The 24,340-nt window shown below is 39.8% G+C and overlaps 1 protein-coding gene across 1 annotated transcript; it reads right to left on the bottom strand.

Moving 5' to 3' along the window:
- Positions 1-11,956: 11,956 nt before the first annotated feature.
- RAG1 (recombination activating 1) lies at positions 11,957-20,864 on the bottom strand. The gene is made up of 2 exons (XM_073604184.1): positions 20,796-20,864; positions 11,957-16,379 (listed from the first exon to the last, which is right to left on the bottom strand). Exon 2 carries the CDS (start codon positions 16,366-16,368, stop codon positions 13,228-13,230), a length of 3,141 nt encoding a protein of 1,046 aa, XP_073460285.1. The 5' UTR covers positions 16,369-16,379; positions 20,796-20,864; the 3' UTR covers positions 11,957-13,227.
- Positions 20,865-24,340: the final 3,476 nt, after the last annotated feature.

Genomic DNA, 24,340 nt, shown 5'->3' on the forward strand with positions numbered 1-24,340 from the left:
ATTGCAGTCCTCTAGGCTGTATAGAAAAGAATCACTCCCCTTTAAAATAATCACATTTTGTTGCTTTGCAGCCTGAAATGAAGACAGACACCATTTTTGTTCTATCCAGCTTCGTTTACTAGCGCAACTTATAACATCCAAGTGAAAGATATAATACCAACATGTCAGAAAAAAAAATTCAAAAACAGAATCACTCAGTTGGAAAAAGGATCAACCACCTTATGTCAGTATTTGGCCACTTTTGCTTTAACTACAGCCTTTAGTCTGTTGGGATATGTCTCTACTAACTTTGCACATCTAGACTTTGCAATATTTGCCCACTCTTATTTGTAGAGCTGCTCAAGTTCACAGATTTTCAATGTGGTTTAAGTCTGGACTCTGACTAGGCCATGCAAGGACATTCACCTTATCTTCCTTTAACCACTGTGTGGTCATTTTTGCTGTGTGATTTGGGTCATTGTCATATTGGAAGGTAAACCTTCTTCCCATTGACAACTTTCTGGCAGAGGGCAGCAGATTTACCTGAATGTGATGGTATTTTGCCATATCCATTTTTCCTTCTATCCTGACAAGTGCTCCAGTCTTTACTGCAGAGAAACACCCCCCCCCCCCCCCCCAATACCAGGATATTACCACCTCCATGCTTTACTGTAGCAATGGTGTTATTTGGACGGTGAACTATATTGGATTTCCGCCAGACATATCGTTTGGTGTTGAGGCCAAATAATTCAATTTTAGTCTCTTCTGGTCACCTTAAACGCACCTTGAAGATTTTGAGGCCACATGGAAAGGTTGTTATGGTCAGATGAGATTAAAATTGAATTATTTGTTTATTTTTAAATTAATTATTGAATTATATGTTTGATCATTTTCATAGCATGTAGAAGAGGAGGAACCAGGTAAGGCAAAATATAAGCAGACAATACTTTAGCTTTAAAGAAGAGGAAATTTTACTCCTGAACTTGAAATAAGGTGTAGACCCCTTTCATACTGAGGCAGTTTTCAGGCGTATTAGCGCTAGAAATAGTGCCTGTAAAGGGCCTGAAAACTGCCTCCCATTCATTGCAATGGGTGCTTTCACTCCCAGACGGTGCACTTGCGGAATGTTAGAAAAAGTCCTGCAAGCAGCATCTTTAGGGCGGTTTGGGAGCGCTGTATACAGCTCTCCCAAAACACCCCTGCTGATTGCAATTAATGAGCAGCGCTTCCAAAGCACCCGACAAAGCGTTTTGGAAGCGTCGCAACACAGGAGTTTTTAACCACTTCTTTGGGGTTAAAAGCACCCAGATAGCGGCTGAAAAGCAGTAAAGCGCCGCTCGTTGTAGCCACTGACGGCCAGCGCTGTGACAGCAGCCTTAAAATTTACCACTTGAGCCAAAGCTAAGGGTGGGTACAGATGGATCAAAATTTGGCCGTTCAACAGGGACCAGTCATCGATCAGTGTGTGGCCCTCTCTGTCCTACAGAAGTTCTGTTGAACCAACACACTGGACATATATATGTCCTGGCACGGGGGACTCCTCCATCCACCTCCCTTGTGTGGATGGGGAGCCGGTTAATTTTATTTATTTATTTAATAAAACAAACCGTCTATATCCAGCCCAAAACGAAAAACACTTTGTCTGGAGTTGGGCTTTAATACTGACTACCTTTCTGAAAACTCAATTCCAAAGTTAATATAGAGTTTTTTTGTTTCTGATTGCAGACAAAGTGGAGAAATGGTCTTACATTACCTTTTAGAATTTCCTGCAGACAAATGTGATTTGTTAATAGAATATATTCCCGTTATTGCTGTTGCACATGAACCTCAGCCGTTGTTTCAAACCTCTAAAGCAATTACCTAATTCTCCAACCGAGTACAGAGGGGGAAGAAGCTTTGTGTGAGCATAAGCTGATCAATGTAAAACTGAAAACCTATTAATTAAGCAGATCCTTTCCAGAACCCTGTTATTTTTACTTTATAGAGATTACGGCAAAGATTTTCTTTTATTTTTCTTGGGTGAAATAAAAAATGACAGAACTTGTGTTAAGGCGCATATGAGATTATCATCACCCAATCCAAGTGAATCCAGCCATGTAATCTAGTGATTATCACATAATTTTGAGCACCTGACCACGCTGGACGGTTGTTTTGAAGGCAATAGGCCACTTTAATTAATTTTGCACTGTGTCTCTGAGATAAAACTAATATAGAGAGTCAATGTGTCACCGTAAAGCCGCGTACACACGGGCGGACTTTCAACCGGACTTGTCCGACGGACTTTCTGATGGACTTTCAACGGACTTTTGACGGACTTTTTTTAACGAACGAACTTACCTACACATGATCATACCAAAGTCTGACGGATACACCGGACTAAAATAAGGAAGTTGATAGCCAGTAGCCAATAGCTACCCTAGCGTCGTTTTTTGTCCATCGGACTAGCATACAGACGAGTGGATTTCTGGGTCCGGTGGAGTTAAGACGTAAAGATTTGAAGCATGTTCCAAATCTAAAGTCCGTCAGATTTTCGACTGGAAAAGTCCGCTGAAGGTCCGATGAAGCCCACACACGATCGGATTGTCCGCCGGACTCGGTCCGTTGGACCAGTCCGGTCGAAAAGTCCGACCGTGTGTACGCTGCATAAGGGGTCACAAAGGAAATATTTGCCAGCACACCATGGATCAACAAGGTATCGTCCGAGCAAATTTTTTTTTTTTTTTGCATGATCACATCACAAGAGCAGTGCAACGTTTCAGAGTCACGCAGGTTCCCTTTGTGAGAGGGTCACGAAGGGGTCCTGCGTGACTCCAAAATGTTGCACTGTTCTTGTGATGTGATCATGCAATAAACAATCCGTCTGACTTTCTGAACCAGTTCCCAGCTGGTTGTTGCTGCAGCACCCAAACCTTTGAGAGATTATCCAGGAACATGTGCGATGGGAACATGGAGTATTACAGTAAGGGGTCAGGCTCAGAGAAGCTCTAGCAGTAGAGAGACTCCCAGCAACCAGCAGGACAGGTATACAAGCAGGGCACCCTGGCGGATGACGCGGGTTCACCCAAGTTGCAAGGTTTAGGTATTAAAGTAGTAGTAAACTCTGTTAAAACAATTATGTATACAGTGCCAGACCTTTAGAGCCCATCCTGTAAACAGCTGCTCCCCTGAGCATGAGCGAGGCTCACGTCATCGTGCCCCCGTCTACTCATGTAGCCGGAGGCTGCGAACCCAGAAGGAAGACCGGGGGAAGAGGGAAGCCCTCTCAGTGGTGACAACGTGGCGCTGGAGGGCTTAGTTTTGAGGTAAGTTTCTCATGATGTGCTAGTATGCGATGCATACTAGCACATTATGACATTGCCCTGCAGGAGATTTTTTTTCCTTCAACTGCGGTTTACTACCGCTTTAACTGGTGTTCACCAGAGCTCCTGATGATGGAGATGGGTTTTTCTGCATGTTAATACCAGGTTGCAGTCCTCAGGATCATCCCACCAAGAGTTGAACAGGTCAGGGTCCAGTAGCGGGTATAGTAGGTGGGGATCAAACAGAAATGTAGACAGTAAACAAGCCAAAGGTAAGTAACAAGTAGTTGCAGGCTGGGATCAAGCAGAAGCATAGTCGAGGAACAAGCCAAAGTTCGGTAATGAGTGGTAGCGAAGATACAGGCGGCAGCAGGAGTGACGAGAGTGAGATATTGGATGGAGAGCACAACTATCTTTCAAACAGGAAGTGCAGAGACATGGCTTAAATAGGAAGTTTATGGGAGGAGCAAAGAGTTCAAGGTTCACAAAAAACAAAGTACAAGGGAAGATTGGATCACATGGATCAGACGGGAAGCTGTTCAGCATTGCAGGTGCATCAGCAAGAAGAGTTATGCCCTGTACACATGATCGGACATTGATCCAACATTCCGACAACAAAATCCATTGGATTTTTTCCGACGGATTTTGGGCCAAACTTGTCTTGCATACACACTGTCGCACAAAGTTGTCGGAAAATCCGATCATTCTGAAGGCGATGACGTAAATCACGTACGTCGGGACTATAAACGGGGCAGTAGCCAATAGCTTTCGTCTCTTAATTTATTCTGAGCATGCGTGGCACTTTGTGCACCGGATTTGTGTACACACAATCGGAATTTAAAAGATCGGATTTTGTTGTCGGAAAATTTTATATCCTGCTTTTAAACTTTGTGTGTCGGAAATTCCAACGGAAAAAGTCAGATGGAGCCCACACACGGTCGGAATTTCCGACAACACAATCCGATCGCACTTTTTCCATCAGAAAATCCGACCGTGTGTACAGGGCATTACTGTCAGACACAGTCCTGGGTTCAGATCCAGGCCCCGACACAATGGCTGGTCCTCATCTACTGTACATTGAGGGACCCTATATGCTTAAGCAATACCACTGTGCAAGTTCCTGAGATGGTCCTTTGAATAAACAATAACAATAATTGACAATTAAAGAGGGCCTTGCACTAAACTACAAGGTCAGCTCATTACATAGGGCCTCCCCCTTTCTGAATCACATAGCTTTAAAAAGCACACCTGGGTAAAATGTTAGAAATTATACATACTATATTACTATGCTAACTCTACCTTAAAACCAGCTTCTGTTCACAGTGCCTAGACAATGGTGACATCAAGATCATTCTAGCAAGATCCTAGAAACAATGAAGATTGTCAATCTCACAAGAAGATGCTCTTGCAGTGCTCTGGCACATATTCACACAAAAAAAGTTACCCCCGACTTCCGTCCAGGGTGCCTAGGCAAGGATGACATCAAGGTCCTTCCAGAAAGATCCTTAGAGTGCTAGGGATCCTAAATCTCACAGGAAGACACTGTACTGTGCTAGAGCATCATCTACCTATCACTGACAAACTAGATAGTGGACCCTCTGTGCTACCAGCATGCTTGGAGAGGGTCTGAGCTCTAAAAAAAGGTAGAAGTGAAGAGACTAAGCACACGCCTCTAGATCTTTACCAGAGCACCTAGCAAAAGGTAATGGTCTTTCCTGGTAGTTGTACCATCTTGTGACTCTGACACACCTGTGCAGTGGTAGCTGGGTGGGGATAGAACCAGAGAATGGCACAAATTCAACAGGAAAATTCAGAAACAGGTACAGACCAAAGGTCAAGGTGAGCAGTAAACAAGTGAAGATAAAATATAAGTGGAAGTCTGTAACCAGAGAAAAAGGAATGCAGGAGCACAGAATTACCACGGACTGAATCTTTGAGCTAGGAAATGAACCTATCACTCAGGCAATGGGTGTGGGGCTGAGCTAAAAAGTGAGTTTGATTGAAAGGCAATATAGGTGCTATAAAAAACAATAAAAAGGTGGAGGGAGTAGAGAGAGCACCACTATCTAAGTGCAGTAGTAATGAGGAAAACTATGGTAATAAAGAAGAGGTAAGTATTACACTCACAAATGGATGAAACCAGCATATTAATAGGTACTGGATGTCAGTCTCAACAGGACGCAACCACATTAATTCTCCAATGGGTATAAGCCGAAAGGGGAAAAAGAGACTAAGTGTAGTAATAATGAATGACCAATATTCATGTAGAGAAGGTAGGTATTGCACTCACAGACTCATAGTTAGATACACCGTGTCAATAGGTACTCAGAGATGGCATCAGTAAAACTGGTGCAGACCGAATCTGGTGCAGCTGTGAATGGTAACCAATCAGCTTCTCACTTCAGCTTGTTCATTTAAGCTTAATCAATAAGCCCCCGTTCACGTCGGCGCAACTTGGCATGGTCAAATCGCAGCCTATTGCTGGCAATAGGAGCGTCCCAATCGGTGTGAGGCAGACTTTGCGGTGCCGCACCGATTTCAAAAAGTAGTTCCTGCACTACTTTTGGCGACTTCGGGGGCAACTTCAATAGACATCTGTGCATGAACCCACACAGATGTCTTTCAAGTCGCCCCCCCCCCCCCCCGAAGTTGGACTGAAATGCGACTTTGAAATCTTGCGAGTTCATCTGAATTTCAAAGCCATGTTCAGTGTGAACGAGGGCTAAAACCTGGAAGTCGATTAGCAACTATGCACAGCTGCACTAGATTCTGTCTGCACCAGTTTTAGTAAATCACCCTCACTGTCATGGAGGTAACAGTTTTATCAGACTGAAAATGAGGATGTATCCACAGTAATGCGCTGTTAAGTTGCGTTTGATGATTCTCATAATATTAGGCTCTTATCCCTTGAGATATTCATTGATGCACGGGCACCTGGATGCCTCCTGGTGGTGCTAAGAGATGCTCAATCTTCTGTTGATTTTTTGTAAGTTGAAATTGTAAACTAATTTAAATGTATATGTAACTACTAATGCCTAGTTACGCTTTTAAATTTCTTTGTTTCTTATATATGGATATCTTTCTTATAAAACCCACTATTATTTCTGTCCACCAGAACCCCCTGAAGAAGAATCTACAAGTTGAAACCCGTAGGGGTCACCACTGGGCCTTGCAGCCCTTATGGCAGACTTATGCCGCATACACACGATCTGACTTTCCGCCAACAATACCGTGGATTTTTGTTCGAAGGATGTTGGCTCAAACTTGTCTTGCATACACACGGTCACACAAATGTTGGCCCAAAATTCCAAACGTGAGAACGCGGTGACATACAAGATGTATGACGAGCCGAGAAAAGTTCAATAGCCAGTGCGGCTCCTGCTTGATTTCGAGCATGCGTGAACTTTTGTGCACCAGACTTGTGTACACACGATCAGACTTTCTGCCAACAAAGTTAAGTTGGCTGAAAATTTGAGAACCTGCTCTCAAACATTTGTGGTCGGACTTTCCGACAACAAGCTCACATCCAACATTTCCCGTTGGAAAGTCCGATCGTGTGTATGCGGCATTAGAGTAACATATGTTATGCCTTTTTCATATACTGAATATATTGTGTTTTACTCTCTTTGATGTTTTAAATCATGTTCTAATAAAAATGTTGTAATTTTTTTTCTTTATTTGTTGATAGTTATTGGTGCCTCAAAGTCCCCTCCATGGTGTTGTTTATTCATAATTTGTTATTAGGGATTGGCACCTCTACCTGTGAGATCCATTAGGCACAAGCGGTATTGTGACGGGTGTCACTTTGGGCGGGGGGCTGATGGAATCCAACTTACCTTGGAGAGCACTGGAATCTCCCTGTCCAGCTCCCCCGGCCCCTCCTATGTGTAAGTCACCCTGTGTCTATTAGGGGCACAGGGTGACCGAGAACCCCAGTTGGGTCTGCCTAACCCAACTCACCGTACAACCACACCAGACTCAGCATTTCCTTTTGACACTGTTGTCCTGGATTCCGTGTGTGTGGTTTGTGCTGAAGGAATGAAGGGGCTTTTTCACTTTGGGCAGTATTATTCCTGAACAATATCCCTCAAGGAATATATGAAGATAAATTTAACCTTTCCAACTGCTGGACTATAGTATGAGCTTGATCTCATAAATTGTTGTAGTCTTTTTACTAGGTTGTTTGAAGTGTGACTGCTATCCCATATTTCTAAGTTACCAGGCAGTCACACTTCTCCCAGCCAGGCTTGTGGAACTATTATCAGCCACCATTGTTACCACACCCGTCTCCTCTTTACTGTTTGTATTATGTGTATCTTGCAGGAAGACCGGGAACGGAGGAGAGAGGAGGGGGGAATTCCTCCAACAGCCTCCCTGCTGACAAGGGGTCTATTGTTGAAATGTTTGAATACCTTTCTGTCCCTTATTGCTGATTGGACAGTTTACTCCGCCCTCAAACAAAGGGAGGGGGGATGTCCCCTGAGTGTTACCTCTCTGTACATGTGTTTGAATAAACTCTGATGTTTTCCCCCCTTCACTGCTATCTCGGCAAGTATATGGGGGACTAAGGGACCTTGGATCGTGCTGGTTCCGGACAAAGGAAGAATTTACGATGGGCATAGTCCTGTTGAGGACAGGGGTCCGTCACAAATGGTGGCAGCAGTGGGATTTGATCCCACGCCCCCGAAGAGACTGGAGGATGCCAGCTATATTTTGACTGACTAGTATTCCAGCGTTTCTCTTCTCCCACGGTTTCTCTCCCTCCCTCAGTTAATGTGACCCCGGGGCTGACAGAGAGGGGCAGGAGAGGAGCAAGCAATGTCCTGCATATAAACCGATGATGTTTTTGGTTGTTAGAGTGAAAATTTTCGTGTTGCACAATGAAAACCCATGGCTTTGTGTAATTAAAAGTTAGGCTTGATCTACCTGCAGGAGTGTATACAATTTTTGGGCAATTTTTTGGACAATTTTCCAAGGTATACCTGAAGAAACCTGAAGGCACCCCAGGGTGCCTGGGCACCCTGGTTGAAAAGAGCTGCTTTAGAGGAAAGAGAGATTCAGACGCATATCTAAATCTACCCTAAGAGAGGAGAAATCTCTTGAATGGAGTCAAAACCCAACAGTTCTCATTTTTCCTGACTCAGTTCCAAAACTAAAATGATTTGACTTGACCCTATTTTCTTCTTATTTACTTGTTCTTTCCCTTCATCCTTCGGCTAATGTTTCCACATTTTTTTATTGTTCCTATGCATGCTATACAAGCATCAAAAGAGCAGCACATGGTCACTGTACATTCATGTTCACCAATGTCATTGAGATAAAAAAAAATTGTTATCAGATACTTACGGTAATTTTCCTTTCCTGGTCTATCCTCACATCAGAGCGCAATAAGTGTTAACCCATTGTGTGCTAACGTGAGATGGGCCAAAAAACACAATTTTTTTAGAGATTAGACAGGAACAAAAAAAGCTGCTGAACCAATATGGCTACCATTGTATCTTTTCCCATAATCCTTTGATGTGGTAAACATGGATTTGTCTGTAACCGGGGTGATAACCTTTGAACTATCCCCTCAACAGTCAACTCCATCTGGCTCCTGCTACTTTACTGTATGAAATTAAAAGCTAATCTACCTGTTATTTATTTTTACAAAAACAGCTCCACACAAAAGTGTTTTTTAATTCTTTATTAAAAATAATTGCATAAAAATTTCACAATCATGTTAAAATGCAGATTTTTATTACGAGATTGATGCATATGAAGCACAGTATCTCCTATTTTTGATAGCCAATGTTATGAATGTCTATTTTATTATTTAAGCCAACTTGCTTCAGCGAGGCTGCTCACCTATATCAGAATTTGCCCAACTCCCAATAGTCCCATGAGGGGGACCTGAGGGAAGTCCAAATTAGTTGGAAGCAGTGATGGCACCACACCAATGATCAGAGTCCATAAAAAGGTTCTAATAAATAATTGATAGAGAAAGAAAGCCAAAGCCAGGGATTTTTCATATAAGGTAACAGGTAACTTCAAGATTGCCTGGACTCAATGGGCTATTGTTGATATGTTTTTTACAGAATCCAGAATTAGGTAATATCATCAGCAAATTATTTAACCATGAAATACATGAATATTGATTCTGTATTTATAAGTATAGACACTATCCTATTGAGTCCAATCAATCCTGAGGTTACGTATTACATAAGCCCTGATGAAGGGGAAGTGTCTAAACTCCCGAAACCTGTTGGAGTTGGCTTCCATTTCCTACCATTTTCTTCATTAAAAACTTTTTTTTGGTTACTGGTGTGACATCAGTACTGCTTTCTACATACTTCTATTGCTGTCTGTGTCCTCCTTGTGGAGTTTCCTTCAATTCTTTTCTCTGTGATTGCGGGTCCAAGGGGCAGGAACTGCAGAAGGATGCCTCCAATGGGGACACAGACAGCAATAATAAGAATTTTTAGCAGCACAGGAAAAGATCAGAGACTTTGTTAAGATTTACTAGCTACATTTTTTATTTTCCTGGTGATCTGCCTTTCCCTTCATTTCTTGTCCTGGTGATCCCCCTTCCCTTCATTTCTTGTCCTGGTGCTCCCCTTCCCTTCATTTCTTGTCCTGGTGATCCCCCTTCCCTTCATTTCTTGTCCTGTTGATCCCCCTTCCCTTCATTTCTTGTCCTGTTGGTCCCCCTTTCCTTAATTTCTTGTCCTGGTGATACCTTCCCTTCATTTCTTGTCCTGGTGATCCCTTCCCCTCATTGTTTGCCCTGGCCATCCCCTTCCCTTCAATTCTTGTCCCGGTGATCCCCCTTCCCTTAATTTCTTGTCCTGGTGATCCCCTTCCCTTCATTTCTTGTCCTGGTGATCCCCCTTCCCTTCATTTCTTATCCTGGTGATCCCCATCCCCTTCAATTTTTGTCCTGGTGATCCCCCTTCCCTTCATTTCTTGTCCTGGTGCCACAGGTTCAAAAAATGAGGGGAAATCTTCTTAGTGTAGTTAACAATAAAAACCTGCAAAGGGTTCCAACTCTTCCCTTCTCTACCTGAAACCAAAGCTTATCTGGAGTTTGTGTTTAATAACTTAGAATCCTCTAATGATTAAACTATTATTTCATTTTAGAGCTGAAATACATAATAAAAAATATTTTCATCCCATGCAAGTTTGAAAATATAAAGACATTATCATTAAAAAATGCTTCATATTGGCTAGCCAAAGAAAATGTAAAAAAAAAAAGTTTTTTGCTAGAACCTTGTTTTTAATTGAAGTGAACACAGCTTTATCTAATTTACTAAAATCAATGAACATTTATATTTCAAAGCGGATAGTTTCTTGCCTGTGCGTGCACTTAAAAAAATCATTGGCTCAATATGCACCAATAACCAACTTAAAAAGTAACTTCAAAACGGAAAATATTTTGGATTTTTAACATTTTTTTGAGTGTTTATCTCATCAACAACTTAACAGATACTTAAAATCACAATTAAACTACTTCCACAAACTACTAATAGATAATATTGCATCAGAACATTATAGATGAGTACTGTAAATGTGAACTGTACCCCTTACTCACAAAGAAGGCACCATTTTGCCCTTAACCACCACTACAGTTTAACAGGAACCACTGACAACACTGTGAAAAAAGCCCACAGAACAGTTGCCTTGAAAAAAAAAAAGTACAAAAATAAAAGTCTAAAGCATTTAATTTTCTACAAAAGTACAGAAAAATTCCTGAGATAGAATGCCTAACACAAAGTGCAAATTCTAACTATAAAGTAACATATTGAGGTAAAACGTCTAAAAAAAAATTATATTCAAATAACGTCTAAATAATGTCTTAAACTATGAGGTGACAGAGGTTTCCAGTTTACAGTTAAGAAAAAAAAAAAAAGGCAGCAATTCCCATCGAAAATGCCACCTCATCTCTTACCACTAACTGAAACACGATAGTGAAGTCTAACAGCTGGTGGGACTGAGACACCACAAAAAAATGTAGTGTAAGGTGATTAGAGGTAGAAAACTATTACTTGCATAAGAAAAAGAGTATTCTTTCAATTAAAAAAATCAAAAACAAAAATGAAAGTGAGGTTGTGTACCAAGGATGTGCACATAAACAACATTGATTATTTGCAAAACGAATACACTTATGGAAAATGTAAAGTGGCAATTCCGCATAATAAAAAATGTATTGTTTCACATACTTCAAAGCATTTTAAATCCATTACCATCTATAATGCACTTATTAAATATAAAGAACAAAATGTTTTCAATTGTATATTTAACAGATCAAAAGGAAACAAGTAAGAAAAGTTCATTGTTAGGTTTTTCTAAACACTTCAAATGAAAAAAAAAAACACTTTCCACTATGATCATCTACATTTAGATGTAAAATTTCAGAAACCACCAATCAGCTTGTATCTTTCATCATCCTCAGTATTTAATGCTGATAAGACATAAAATCTGATTGCTGTGGAATACTGCACATCATAGCCCTTTAAAGACTGAAATGGATTAAGTTTAGAAATATCTATATTGTATTAAAAATGTCTTATTTATAAATGTAAATATATAGATATAAATGCATTGTATGCAAAAAATGTATGCATTAAAATAGATTTAAAATATAAATGCATTAAATGGACCGAGTCTAAAAATATTTATATTGTATTAAAAAGATCTCAATTCTAAATGTATAATATCTCAAATAGATTAAAAATAATAAATTCATTAAAACATTACTTTGAAAAAGATCTCGTCACCGTATCCCTGTGCACAGAATATTGACATAATCAATTCTTCTGCTTAAAACAGTTTGAACAGTTTAAAAAAAAATATATAACACTTTTAGGATCAAAGAGTTATAGGTTTAAGTACTGTACCCACGGAGGCTACACTTAAAAGTCTTCCAATAAATCCTACAATATAAACTAAATGATATTAAAAAATAAAAAAACTAAATCTGTAGAACCATTAGCAGTCCACATGACCTCTTTTTATAATAAAGTATCTTACTAAGGCTCCACTGCTTTGATGTAATTATTAAGAATGAATATATACCAAAGGACAGGGGTAGGCAACCTTGGCCCTCCAGCTGTGGTGAAACTACAAGTCCCATGAGACATTGCAAGACCCTGACAATCACAGGCATGACTTCTAGAGGCATAATGGGATTTGTAGTTTCACCACAGCTGGAGTGCTGAGGTTGCCTATCCCTGCCATAGACCTTGCAAAATCAAAAATGAGAAACTTTGGGGTCTATTTTTAAGGTTTTGGGTTGTTTTTTAGATTGTGGAATAGTTAAAACCACTGTTTGTGTCCTATTTGGAAGATTTGTCTTCACTTCCAATTCTGTATACACAACAAGAAGCTTGCTAAAATGGTAGTAATTTTCAGCCATGGGGTCATCATTGCTTACAAAATTAACCTAAAATATTGCTGCCTTACTGCTTACTACCTTAAAAAAATAACATAAAAAAATTAAACTCCTCTCGTATGTTTACTGCATGTCCATAACACCTATATTTTTAATCATCAAAGTAAATTAATGATCGCTTTCAATACAGCAAATAAAACAGATGTTTTAGTATTAGCGATCCATTTTCCCTTCATTCACAAACATTAAAAGCACTTTGAGTTTGCTTAGTATATCGATGATACTTATTCAATATTAAACAAACGCACGGCTAGTAAGGACCAATATATATATTAAAGTCCCTTCACCTGCACAAATTCTAGCACAATAACGTTACTCTGGAGCTTGATGCCCTTTGTAAGTTACTCAGTGCTCCTTAATTAACTCTTGGCACCCTTTGAAAACTGTATGACTCATACTCCTTATTGATAACCAAAGGAGTATCACTGGCACTTTAGGCTGGTAGGCCTCCATAAAAGGAACACCTGGTTAACTCTAGATGGAACATAAAACAAATGTATAGATTTCTGACAGATGAAATCAGAATTCCATTGAATCTAAATTATCAATAGAACAATCTACACCTTCCTCTTGTGTTGCTTGAGGATCTATATCTACTGTAAAACCTTGATTTTTCAAATTATTATGGGCATTCATAAACTTCTGCAGATATTTGGAGGTGTACAGCCAGTGATGCTTCAACACATCTTCCATCTCATATACTTTGGATTGACGAGCATTCATTTTTCTGAAACGTCTGAATAACTTGTTGCCAGACTCGTTTCCTTCACTGGCCCAGGCTCCAATGGAGCCATCGCGTTCAATGATTTCTGGAACGTGGGCAAGGGTTTTGTGAAAATAGTTGGTAATCTTGCCCTCATATCTGTACTTGAACTTTGTGGATAAAAGTTCTGCAAAACGTTGAGAGTGATAACTATATTGGCATAGTAGCTCAGGGCATTCTTTGGCGGGGCATGAAGAGCGCCACACTGGCTTCATTTTGAGGTACAAGTCCATTAGTTCTTTAAGCGCCAGTTGTCTCTCTTCAGATTGCACTAATTCACACACTGCTTCTATAGTCTCTTTACTCATGAGCTTCCGGGCAAAGTTTCCATTCATTCTCATTATGGGTTTTAGGTTCATCTTCTTTCTAAGGTGTTTGTCAAGTATAGTTTGCCATTTCTTTCTCTCTTCTTTGGTTGCATTGGGACTTCTGTAGACCTCCCCTATTTCTAGCTGAAATATCCTGTAAAATTCAGCTGCATTTCCAATGTCACAATGTAAGGCATCAATGGACGGAAGGGTTTCAATAAATGGCTTTGCTGAAACTCCTTTCACTCTGTCACGAAGTTCGTCAACAGATTCATTGTGAGGGTTGGTTCTCCATGTCTCATAGCGCTGTAAGTTCTCAGAATGACTTCTGGTAATAGAATGGAAGACTAAGTTCTGAGAAGCTTCCAGCCGAGTAGCATCACAGAGGGTACAAATATAGATAGAGCCTGAGGCTTCCAGTCCTTCTACTTCTCTCACAAGCTTCTCATCATACCCTGTGCCACGAAAGATAAATTTGAAATTTCTGAGGATTCCACCTATTTCTAACATTAGTTCACTGGATTTCATGGCTTCTCTCTCAGCTATTAAAGGACCCAAGATGGCTGTTAGAGTTTCGTGGTCTGATTCATCAGCAAGCATTAGACAAAGGGGTTTGCAGCAAAGTTCAGAGTTTGGTTTGGACTCTTCAAAGATTCTAACAGACCCACTGTTGTTGGGAATGCTGATGTTCATGATTGTGAATGAGAAACGTACTGCTTTCTCAGGAACTGGAGGACCACTGCCATGCTTCTCACTGACATCTCCCATTCCATCACAAGACTCTTTGACCACCACAGTAAAAGGACCGCTTAGGTATTCCTCCAAATCCTGAGATTTTAAGCCTTCAAGAATATCTTCTTCCATGTCTTTTAGAGTTGAAACTAAGGCTACATCATACCTAAATCTTTTAGAAATAGCTTCCACTGGGTATTCATCAACTGAACGATTCAGTCCTGAAAGGCCATCCATGATGCCAACATCTGTACGGGCAGAGACATTCTTCAGAGGAGGCTTCCATTCAAAGGGATGATACCCTGGCAGCAAGGCCTTCTCTGCATTTCTGAGAGCATGGAGTGGCTGAAAGATTTGACGACCAGTTATGGCTTTTACTGTTCTGTACATTTTGTGGTACTGGCTGCAGCTCAGGAAGGTGTTTACTCTTATTGCAAGACAAACAGCAGGGTGAAGACCTGCTCCTCTGCCTTCCATGATGGCCTCCAACTCATCTGCTTGCCTGTGCTCATTTCTTGCTCTTAGGGCCAGTAGAAAGAGAGTCAAGCAAACTGATTTAACATCTCCCTCTTCTTCTTTGTCAGCAAAGGTCTTTACTTGCATCTTTAGCTCTCTTAGACGGTGTTTTTGAGCTCTCCTTGTCAGCGACAGCAGGTGTTGTCTGGGGCGTCCACCTTTGTTGATATGAGCATAGGCTTCTTTACCTTTTATCTCCCTATGTTTGGAGATGTGGTGAGAGTATTTTCCAAGAGAGACCTCTTCATCACACCCAGCCACTGTACATTTTAGCACCAAGGAATTTAAAATATTCAGATAAGATTTTACTGGCGTTGTAAGGTCAGTTGGGAAGCACGTGTATCTGCAGGCTGGGCAGTAACAGCCCATGATCTTGATATACTTAAGAATGCAGTTCCTGCAAAACAGGTGCTTGCAGGCAGTTTGCACTGGATCAGAAAGAATATGTTCACACACCTGGCAAGTCACCGACTTGACAAAGTCAGAAGGATAGTCCACAACCAGGAGATTGGCATCAAGGTGAATTTTTTTGCAGTTAGCCTTTATCTGATTCAGAGCTTTACTGTTCTTCCAGAAGGATGTGGTATTTCCATTTATGTTCTTTTTTCCATGCTCTATGCTGATTTTGCGTTTTTTGGGAAGGATCGAATTCTGGAGAAGTCCTCCTTTTCTTTTTCCCCGGGTTTTGGAGGAATTGCAAACTTCACATGGGGTTGAGTGAGACTTCCACTCCACAACTTTATTGCGGGGGAAATAAACCTCACTGGAGGTATTGGTGAACTTCTGATGCATGATAGTCCAGCAGTTATGACAGAAACGCGTTGGGTGAATAGTGTCCAAGTCACCCCTGACGTCAACTTTGAAAACCTTGGAAATAAGTTCAGGCCAAGAGGTGGCTTTCTTCTCTCTCCGTCTTAGGACTTCTTGAGTATCATCATCCACAGGCCCGTGGACTGGATATTGTCTGCTCTGTTGATCCATTTTAAAAGAAACACCACAAATACGGCACAGGTGTTGTAAAGTGGCCATGTGAGCATCTTCCTCCATTCTTTTCAACTCTGAGTCATTGTCCATCATACTTTCTTCCTGCCTTATGCATTCTGAAGGTGATTGCGATAAAGTCTCCTGACTAAGGTCATCTGAACTGACATCAAAATAAGGTGATGTCTCCTGGGAGCCGATTGAGGACACTCCAGTATCATCTTCTTCCTCTTGAGAGGGGGACTTTTCCAAAGATTTCACCCGAAACAGCTTAAACTTCCAGTCAGAGAATTTCCTATATGGCTGGTGCATTTTGGTGGATACTGGATCCCATGGCACAGAGACCAAGGGATAATCCATGTTCCTGATTACTGAAATGAAAAAAGTACAATTATTAATAATCTGTGAACAGCAAATCTACATACTTTACAATTTGTTTTTGAAATTTACCTTGGAGCCTACCCAACCTTTATAAAACTTTTCTTTAACATGTTATAAACATTTTGATGCTAGTGTATTCCATAATGCTGAAGCCAAAACCCATAGACCTTGTTACGTTTATGTTAGTTTTCAGGTACTTGGCAGGTGGGTCAGAACCACTTGGCAAGCAACCTCCAAGTTTTAGGCCTACAATTGTGCACTGAACCCAATAGACAGTTCAAATTCTGAAACTAGCGGGCAGGGCATTGCAGTGTAGTTATTTAAACACTACCTGCAGAGTTCAAACCAAGGATGCATTTTATTCTAGCTTGCCTTTATGAAGGTTTGCTTGACATGTTATAAAACCTGGATTTACAAATGTTTGTTTGAAATTGATACGTTATAAAAAATGTTGCTGCTAGCGCATTCGAATATGCTGAGGCCAAAACCCATAGACTTTGGTAACTCTATGCTAGTTTTCAGGCGCTTGTCAGGTGGGTCAAAAACACATAGCAAGCAAGCAATGGGTCTAAAATTGGGTACTGAACCCCATGGATGCTAAAATGCTAAATTAGATGACAGGGCATTGCAGTGTGGTTATCTGAACACTACCTGCAGAGTTCACACCAAGGCTGCAATTTGTTCTTCATGGCAGTTTTACAGAGTGAACAAATCATATCCAGAACTCCACCCAATGTTGTGTGAATGAGAATATACTACTGGGTCAGTCTTTATGATTACCTATGCACAGACAAAAGCTAAACAGGAATGTCTATAAAACACCGTATATAGAACATGATGCACATTATGGTGGTATCATATCTATATTATGCTACCAATAAAATAGTATCTGTACTATAATACCTATATTCTTGCTTTATTGGATTTGGGTCCGACACATACTGGAAATTTTCAGTTGTCTTGAGGGTTGTCAGACTTGTGGTGTGTTGCTGGTAACCCTGCTTTTAATTGCTATATTCTGTACATGTCCCATAGTTTGGAACACAGTTGTAAGTAAGGGACTGCTGCGGTGCCTTGATGAGCTAGTGTGGCTTCACATGTATTTGCAAAGGTAAGTTTTTTATTTTGCCATTCATGAAATAAATAAATAATATATATATATATCTATATATATATTGTCCTTAGGCTGCATTTACACCTACGCAGAGCGATTCAGGCATTTTTATGTGAGTGTTTTTGAGCATTTTAGTATATTACAAGCATTTTACATATGTATTCAAACTTCAGACATTTTTGTTTTAGCCAAAAAAACTGTGTCCGAAAAAACACTCATATTGAGCATTTTGTACTTTTTTACGCGGTAGTCATCCAACTGAAGGCAGCAGGATGCTTAGATGTGAACAGTAGCTACTGAAAACAATGGGATTTGTCATGTGGGGCGTTTTGGAGCTTTCAGCCTTCAAGCTACAAAACACTGTGAATGGGGCCTTAAAGGTGTCATAGGGTTTTCGGAAAACATGCATGTTCTATCACAAATCTTTTTGCAGTTAATACAATTTATTTTTTATATATATATGTACATATATTTATTTATTTTTTACTATGTGATTTTCTTGTATAGCGGCATTGCCAGCATTGAAATGATAATGATATGATCAATACCCACTTAACAATTCAATTAACACTAACATCCTTCAATATCTATTTACGCATTCATTATATAATAAAACACCTTAGGCTTAGCAGATATCAGTGAACAAAGAGTAGCAGATTACAGGAATCAAACTGGGGTTGATTTACTAAAAGCGGAGAGTGCAAAATCTGGTGCAGCTCTGCATGGTAGACAATCAACTTCTAACTTCAGCTTTTTCTATTAAGTTTTGACAAAAAAATCTGGAATATGATTGGGTTCTATGTAGAGCTGCACAAGATTTTGCACTCTCCAGTTTCAGTAATTTAACCCTCAGCGTATTGTTCTAAAATGATAAAAAGGTCACATGTTGTAACATAATTCTGAGAATGATATATTAAAATAAAAAAGAAAGAAACTGGAAGTGGAAGTATAGTCTTTTCAGTGTTCATAGCTGCCAGATTCCAGCTAATTTCTACTATAAATTACAAAATAAAATGTAAGACCTTTGTTTGCCATATAATAGACGTATATTGCTGTGCTATACTACATATGTTATTTTCAGCTCTCATTGCTGAAAATAAGGATTGATAGTGTAAAAAATGATTAATTATAGCTAAGTGGATTGAACTGCATGCAATGTGCAATTCATAATGGTTAGATATAAGTTTCATTAGTGTGATTACCAACAAAAAAAAAAAAAAAATGATGAAAGCGATAATAATAATAATAATAATAAATATGCCCCCATTTAAAGCAGAACCTCAGCCAATTTTTTTTTTTTTTTTTTTTTTGTAATATATGGACATAATCACTAATTTGAGAGATTATCCTTCACTTTAGCACTTATGTTTGAACAGAAACCTAGAAATAAAAAAAAAAAAAAAACAGTTTTGGCTGGAGTTTCTCTTTAACACCTTTCCTGAAATATCCGATTTGAAAAATCAGATTTGTTGTTTGTTTTTTTTCAGGGACCCTATCAGTGAGATTTCTGCACTGATTGGGTCTGTGCACCCGCTGTATCCACTGAGGGGCTCCCATCATCCCTGTTTGATCTGTATTTATTTTCTATTATGGAGAACGTAACAGGGGGAGCAGGAAAAGACAAAGGTGAGTGGGAACACCCCATACTCCCAGATAGAGAGGGATATGGCGGGGAAGAAAGAAAGAAAGAAAGAAAGAAAGAAAGAAAGAAAGAAAGAAAGAAAGAAAGAAAGAAAGAAAGAAAGAAAGAAAGAAAGAAAGAAAGAAAGAAAGAAAGAAAGAAAGAAGATTGAACTGCATGTGATGTGCGATTCATAAGAGTTAGATGATAAGATATAAGGTTTAAAGGACTGACCCTTTGAAAATATCACTTGCCATAAGAAAGAAGGAAAGAAGGGGAAAAGGGGAAGGAAAGAAAGAAAGAAAGAAAGAAAGAAAGAAAGAAAGAAAGAAAGAAAGAAAGAAAGAAAGAAAAGAAAAGAAAGAAAGAAAGAAAGAAAGAAAGAAAGAAAGAAAGAAAGAAAGAAAGAAAGAAAGAAAGAAAGAAAGAAAGAAAGAAAGAAAGAAAGAGAGAAAGAGAGAAGGGGAAAAAAGGAAAGAAAGAAAGAAAGAAAGAAAGAAAGAAAGAAAGAAAGAAAGAAAGAAAGAAAGAAAGAAAGAAAGAAAGAAAGAAAGAAAGAAAGAAAGAAAGAAAGAAAGAAAGAAAGAAAGAAAGAAAGAGAGAGGATTGAACTGCATGTGATGTGCAATTCATAAGGGTTAGATGGTAAGATATAAGCTTTAAAGGACTGATCCTTTGAAAATATAATTTGCCATAAGAAAGAAGGAAAGAAAGAGAAAAGGGGAAAGACAGAAAGAAAGAAAGAAAGAAAGAAAGAAAGAAAGAAAGAAAGAAAGAAAGAAAGAAAGAAAGAAAGAAAGAAAGAAAGAAGGGAAGAAGGGAAGAGAGAAAGAAGGGAAGAGAGAAAGAAAGGAAAGAGAGAAGGGAAGAGAGAAGGGAAAAAAGGAAAGAAAGGGAAGAGAGAAGAGAAAAAAAGGAAATAAAGAATGAAAGGGAAGAGAGAAGGGAAAAAAGGAAAGAAAGATAGAAAGAAAGATTGAACTGCATGTGATGTGGAATTTATAAGGGTTAGATGGTAAGATATAAGATGTAAAGTGCATATGTACTGTATGTATAAGTGTGATTACTAACAAAAACAAAAATATTAGTAACAATACTGATAATAATAAACATAATATTCATAATAGATATAATTTTCATTAGTGTGATTACCAACAAAAACAATGATAACAATAATAATGATGATAATAATAATAATAATGATACATGCAATGTAATAATAATAATAATAGTAATTAGTGTGATTATAAAAAATAAAAAATAATATTAATATTTAAAAAACTTAATAAAATATAAAAAGAAATAATAATAATAAAAGATGTAATATCGTGTCCCATTTAAAGCAGAACCCCAGCCAAAAAATGTTTTCCTAATGGGTATAACTGCCAATGTAGAGATAATCAATAGCAGAGGGGACAGAATACGTTTGCCACCTTTTCTGAGTAAAAATACCAAACTTGTGATTTTTTTGTTTCTTCTAATAACAATTTTTTTTATTGACTGGCTGGTACAGTACTCGTCAGGTTGAAACCCCTACCACTGAGCCACAGGATCATGATTGGTCATGTGACCTGGATATGTGCCCCTATCTGGGTAAAAGACAAGCTGGTTAGGCTCCTCTGGCAGCCTGTAAACTTCCAAATAATGAACAGAGAGACATACGTACTTTACCTGCCTGTCACAGCTCGTACAGAAGTGTCATTCAAACTCTCAGCATGAGATAACAAGCGTCACTTTTTTTCTGTCTGTCAGAGAGAGCTGTGAGCTTTTATTTATCATTCCTACCAGAATTCAAATGACTACACTCAGCCTGACAGCCAATGAGAGAGGGGAGAGCCACTGACCCCCTTTTCCGCAGCTGTACCCGGGCCCTGCCCTCCTCTCTGTGCACCTGGGATTTGGTGTTTTGCAAGGATAGCGGTGGTTAAGCCACAATGCTTTGCAGAACATCAGAACATTGCTGGCTTGTTGGCCGCTGGAGGGAGGCAGTGCATGACACTCACAGCTGTGTTACTGTGTCACTTCAAAACACGCTTTTCTGTTTTTTTTGTTGTTTTTTTTGTGGGTCAAACACGCTGTCAACAGACCTTCACGTGTCACGGCAAACAGCAAAAAAGTCTCACCCGGCTGGCCAAACAGTGCTTTATTCCATTGTTTGTGACAGGAGCAAACGGCTGTTTTCTGCAATTGAGAAATACAGATAAATGTCACTTCGAGGAATAGTCTACCGTTTGATCATTTTCTTTTTTAAATGCACCTAACCACTTGCTGACCAGGCCTTTTCTAGCACTTTTTGCTTACAAGTTTAAATCAGTATTTTTCGCTAGAAAATTACTTAGAACCCCCAAACATTGTATATATATATATATATATATATATATATATATATATATTTTTTTAGCAGAGACCCTAGAAAATAAAATGGCAATCGTTGCAATTTTTAATGTCACACGGTATTTGCGCAGTGGTTTTTTCAAATGCAGGCATTCACTTTAATAAATAAAAAAAAATAAACAAAAACACAATATACAGTATACCTCAATTGTTTGGTAAAATATGAAGGATGATATTACGCCGAGTAAACAGATACCTAACATGTCACACTTTAAAATTGCGAACGCTCATGGAATGGCAACAAACTGCGTCATTTAAAAGTCTCCATAGGCGACACTTTAAAACTTTTTACAGGTTACCTGTTTAGAGTTACAGAGGAGGTCTAGCACTAGACTTATTGCTCTCACTCCAACGTTCGTGGCGATACCTTACATGTGTGGTGCGAACACTGTTTACATACGTGTGCACGACCTACGTATGCATTCGCTGCTGTGTGCGCACACAGAGGAAGAAGTTTGTTTTTTTTTTTTTTTTATACTGTCCCTTTATTTTTTTTTGGATCACTTTTATTCCTATTACAAGGAATGTAAACTTTCCTTGTGATAGAAATAAGTATGAGGGGTCCTCTTTATGGAGAGATCTGAGAGTAAGCCTGAGAAACACAGAGAAAGCCAGTTGCTGGCTGAAAAAAAAAAATATCGGGGGGGGTTATGGCTGATATCTTCAGCCATAATCCCAGTAAACCACTTCAGAGCCGCAATGTATATATATATATATATATATATATATATATATATATATATATATATACAGTATGTATTGCGGTCGCCAATAAAAAATGTGAAATTATTGTGTTTTTATATTGAAGCCCTGCAGAGCATTGTAACCGTGATCAGTGCTAGTTTTCAGGTTGCCATGCACCCCTTCTGTGCTTTGTAAGACACAACTCTGGAACCTGCATGCAGATATGGAGTTCTGACTTCATACGCTGCACTGAAGTTGGTTAAACTGGATGGACTTGTGTCTTTTTTCAGCCAGATTAATTATGGAACTATTGAACTATGGGGGGTAGCCTTGCCTGTCATGAGCAACCTAACCTGAGTCAGAGGGCTCTTTGAAAGTTTTTGCCCTCTCACTACTTCGTATAAACTTATATCAAAGTCCCAGTGCCTCTTGGACTTTCTGAAGGTGGTCAGCAATCATATGCTTTATATATCTCTTATTAAAGGCTTTGTTTAAAGCGCTAATAAACTCAATTTAGCTTACATTTAAGTGTGATGTAATTAGTTGCAGCCAGATTCAACAGGTTTTTCACAATGTTTCCAGATGGTGCTGCAGACTGGAGAAACCGGATCACCCACAAGGCAACCTAGGCAGGAACCTAGGCCCTGGAGAATGTTCGGGGGGGGTCAGCTAGAACATCCGAACTATTGCAGTAAACCAGGTTGATAGGATAAGATAGGGGTCTCCAAACTTTCTAAACAAGGGGTCAGTTGGAGGAATGGTGTTCCATCATTGGTGTTAGGTGGAAGAATAGTGTCCCATTATTGGTGTCAGTTGGAGCAATGGTGTCTCATCACTGGTGTCAGTTGAAGGAATGGTGTTCCACCATTAGTGTCAGTTGGAGGAATGGCATTTCATCATTGGCATCAGTTGGAGGAATGGTGTCCCATCATTGGTGTCCGTTGGAGGAATGGCGTTTCATCATTGGCATCAGTTGGAGGAATGGTGTCCCATCATTGGTGTCAGTTGGAGAAATAGTGTCCCATCATTGGTGCCAGTTGGAGGAATAGTGTCCCATCATTGGTGTCAGTTGGAGGAATGGTGTTCCATCATTGACTTCAGTTGGAGGAATGGTGCTCCATCATTGGCTTCAGTTGGAGGAATGGTGTTCCATCATTGGTTTCAGTTGGAGGAATGGTGTCCCATCATTGGTGTCAGTTGGAGGAATGGTGTTCCATCAATTGACTTCAGTTGGAGGAATGGTGCTCCATCATTGGCTTCAGTTGGAGGAATGGTGTTCCATCATTGGCTTCAGTTGGAGGAATGGTGTTCCGTCACTGGTGTCAGTTGGACGAATGGTGTCCCATCATTGGTGTCAGTTGGAGGAATGGTATCTCATCATTGGTGTCAGTTGGAAGAATGGTGTCCCATAATTGGGGTCAGTTGGAGAAATGGTGTTCCATCTTTGGTTGCCATTTGGAGGAATGGTGTTCTATCATTGGTGTCCGTTGGAGGAATGGTGTCCCATCACTGGTGTCAGTTGGAGTAATGGTGTCCCATCATTGGTGTTAGTGGGAGGAATAGTGTCCCAAGGGCCAGATAAAGGCAAGCAAGGGGCTGCACTTGGCCCCCGGGCTGCAGTTTGGAGACCACTGGCATTATGTGTCAAAGCTGTTCACCTGCCTGTCGCCTCACAAGGGAGGATGTACTTGTAGGCAGTGGGTGTCTGATGGGCCCTGCCAGGACTGACAATACAATAGGTCCAGCTTCTCTGTGGCTATTTCAATTTTTATCAATGTCAATTAAAGAGATAGGGGGGCCAAAGCTGCCCCATTCTGCCTCAATCCATTTTTACAGCCCATGCTAAGCAATGACCATAAGGACTATATGGAACAATAGTCAGAACACTTGCCTGGCCTTTTTTGGGCTCTGGGTTAAAAAAATAAAGATTTTGGAAATTATAGAATGAATAAAATAAAATTATTGCCAGAACTATGTCCATCATTCAGGACAGCTTCTCTGCATAGCACACTCCCTCCACTGCTAATATTTATCTCCCATCAGCTTCCAAGCCACCCCATCCACCAGATAAAGCCCCATTGAAAGTTCCAGTATAAGTTCCCGGTCAGCTCTGGGTTGGAGGGTACTGGGGCTGGGGA

The sequence above is a fragment of the Aquarana catesbeiana genome, linkage group LG11, assembly GCF_042186555.1.
Source record: "Aquarana catesbeiana isolate 2022-GZ linkage group LG11, ASM4218655v1, whole genome shotgun sequence".
Lineage (NCBI taxonomy): Eukaryota > Metazoa > Chordata > Amphibia > Anura > Ranidae > Aquarana > Aquarana catesbeiana.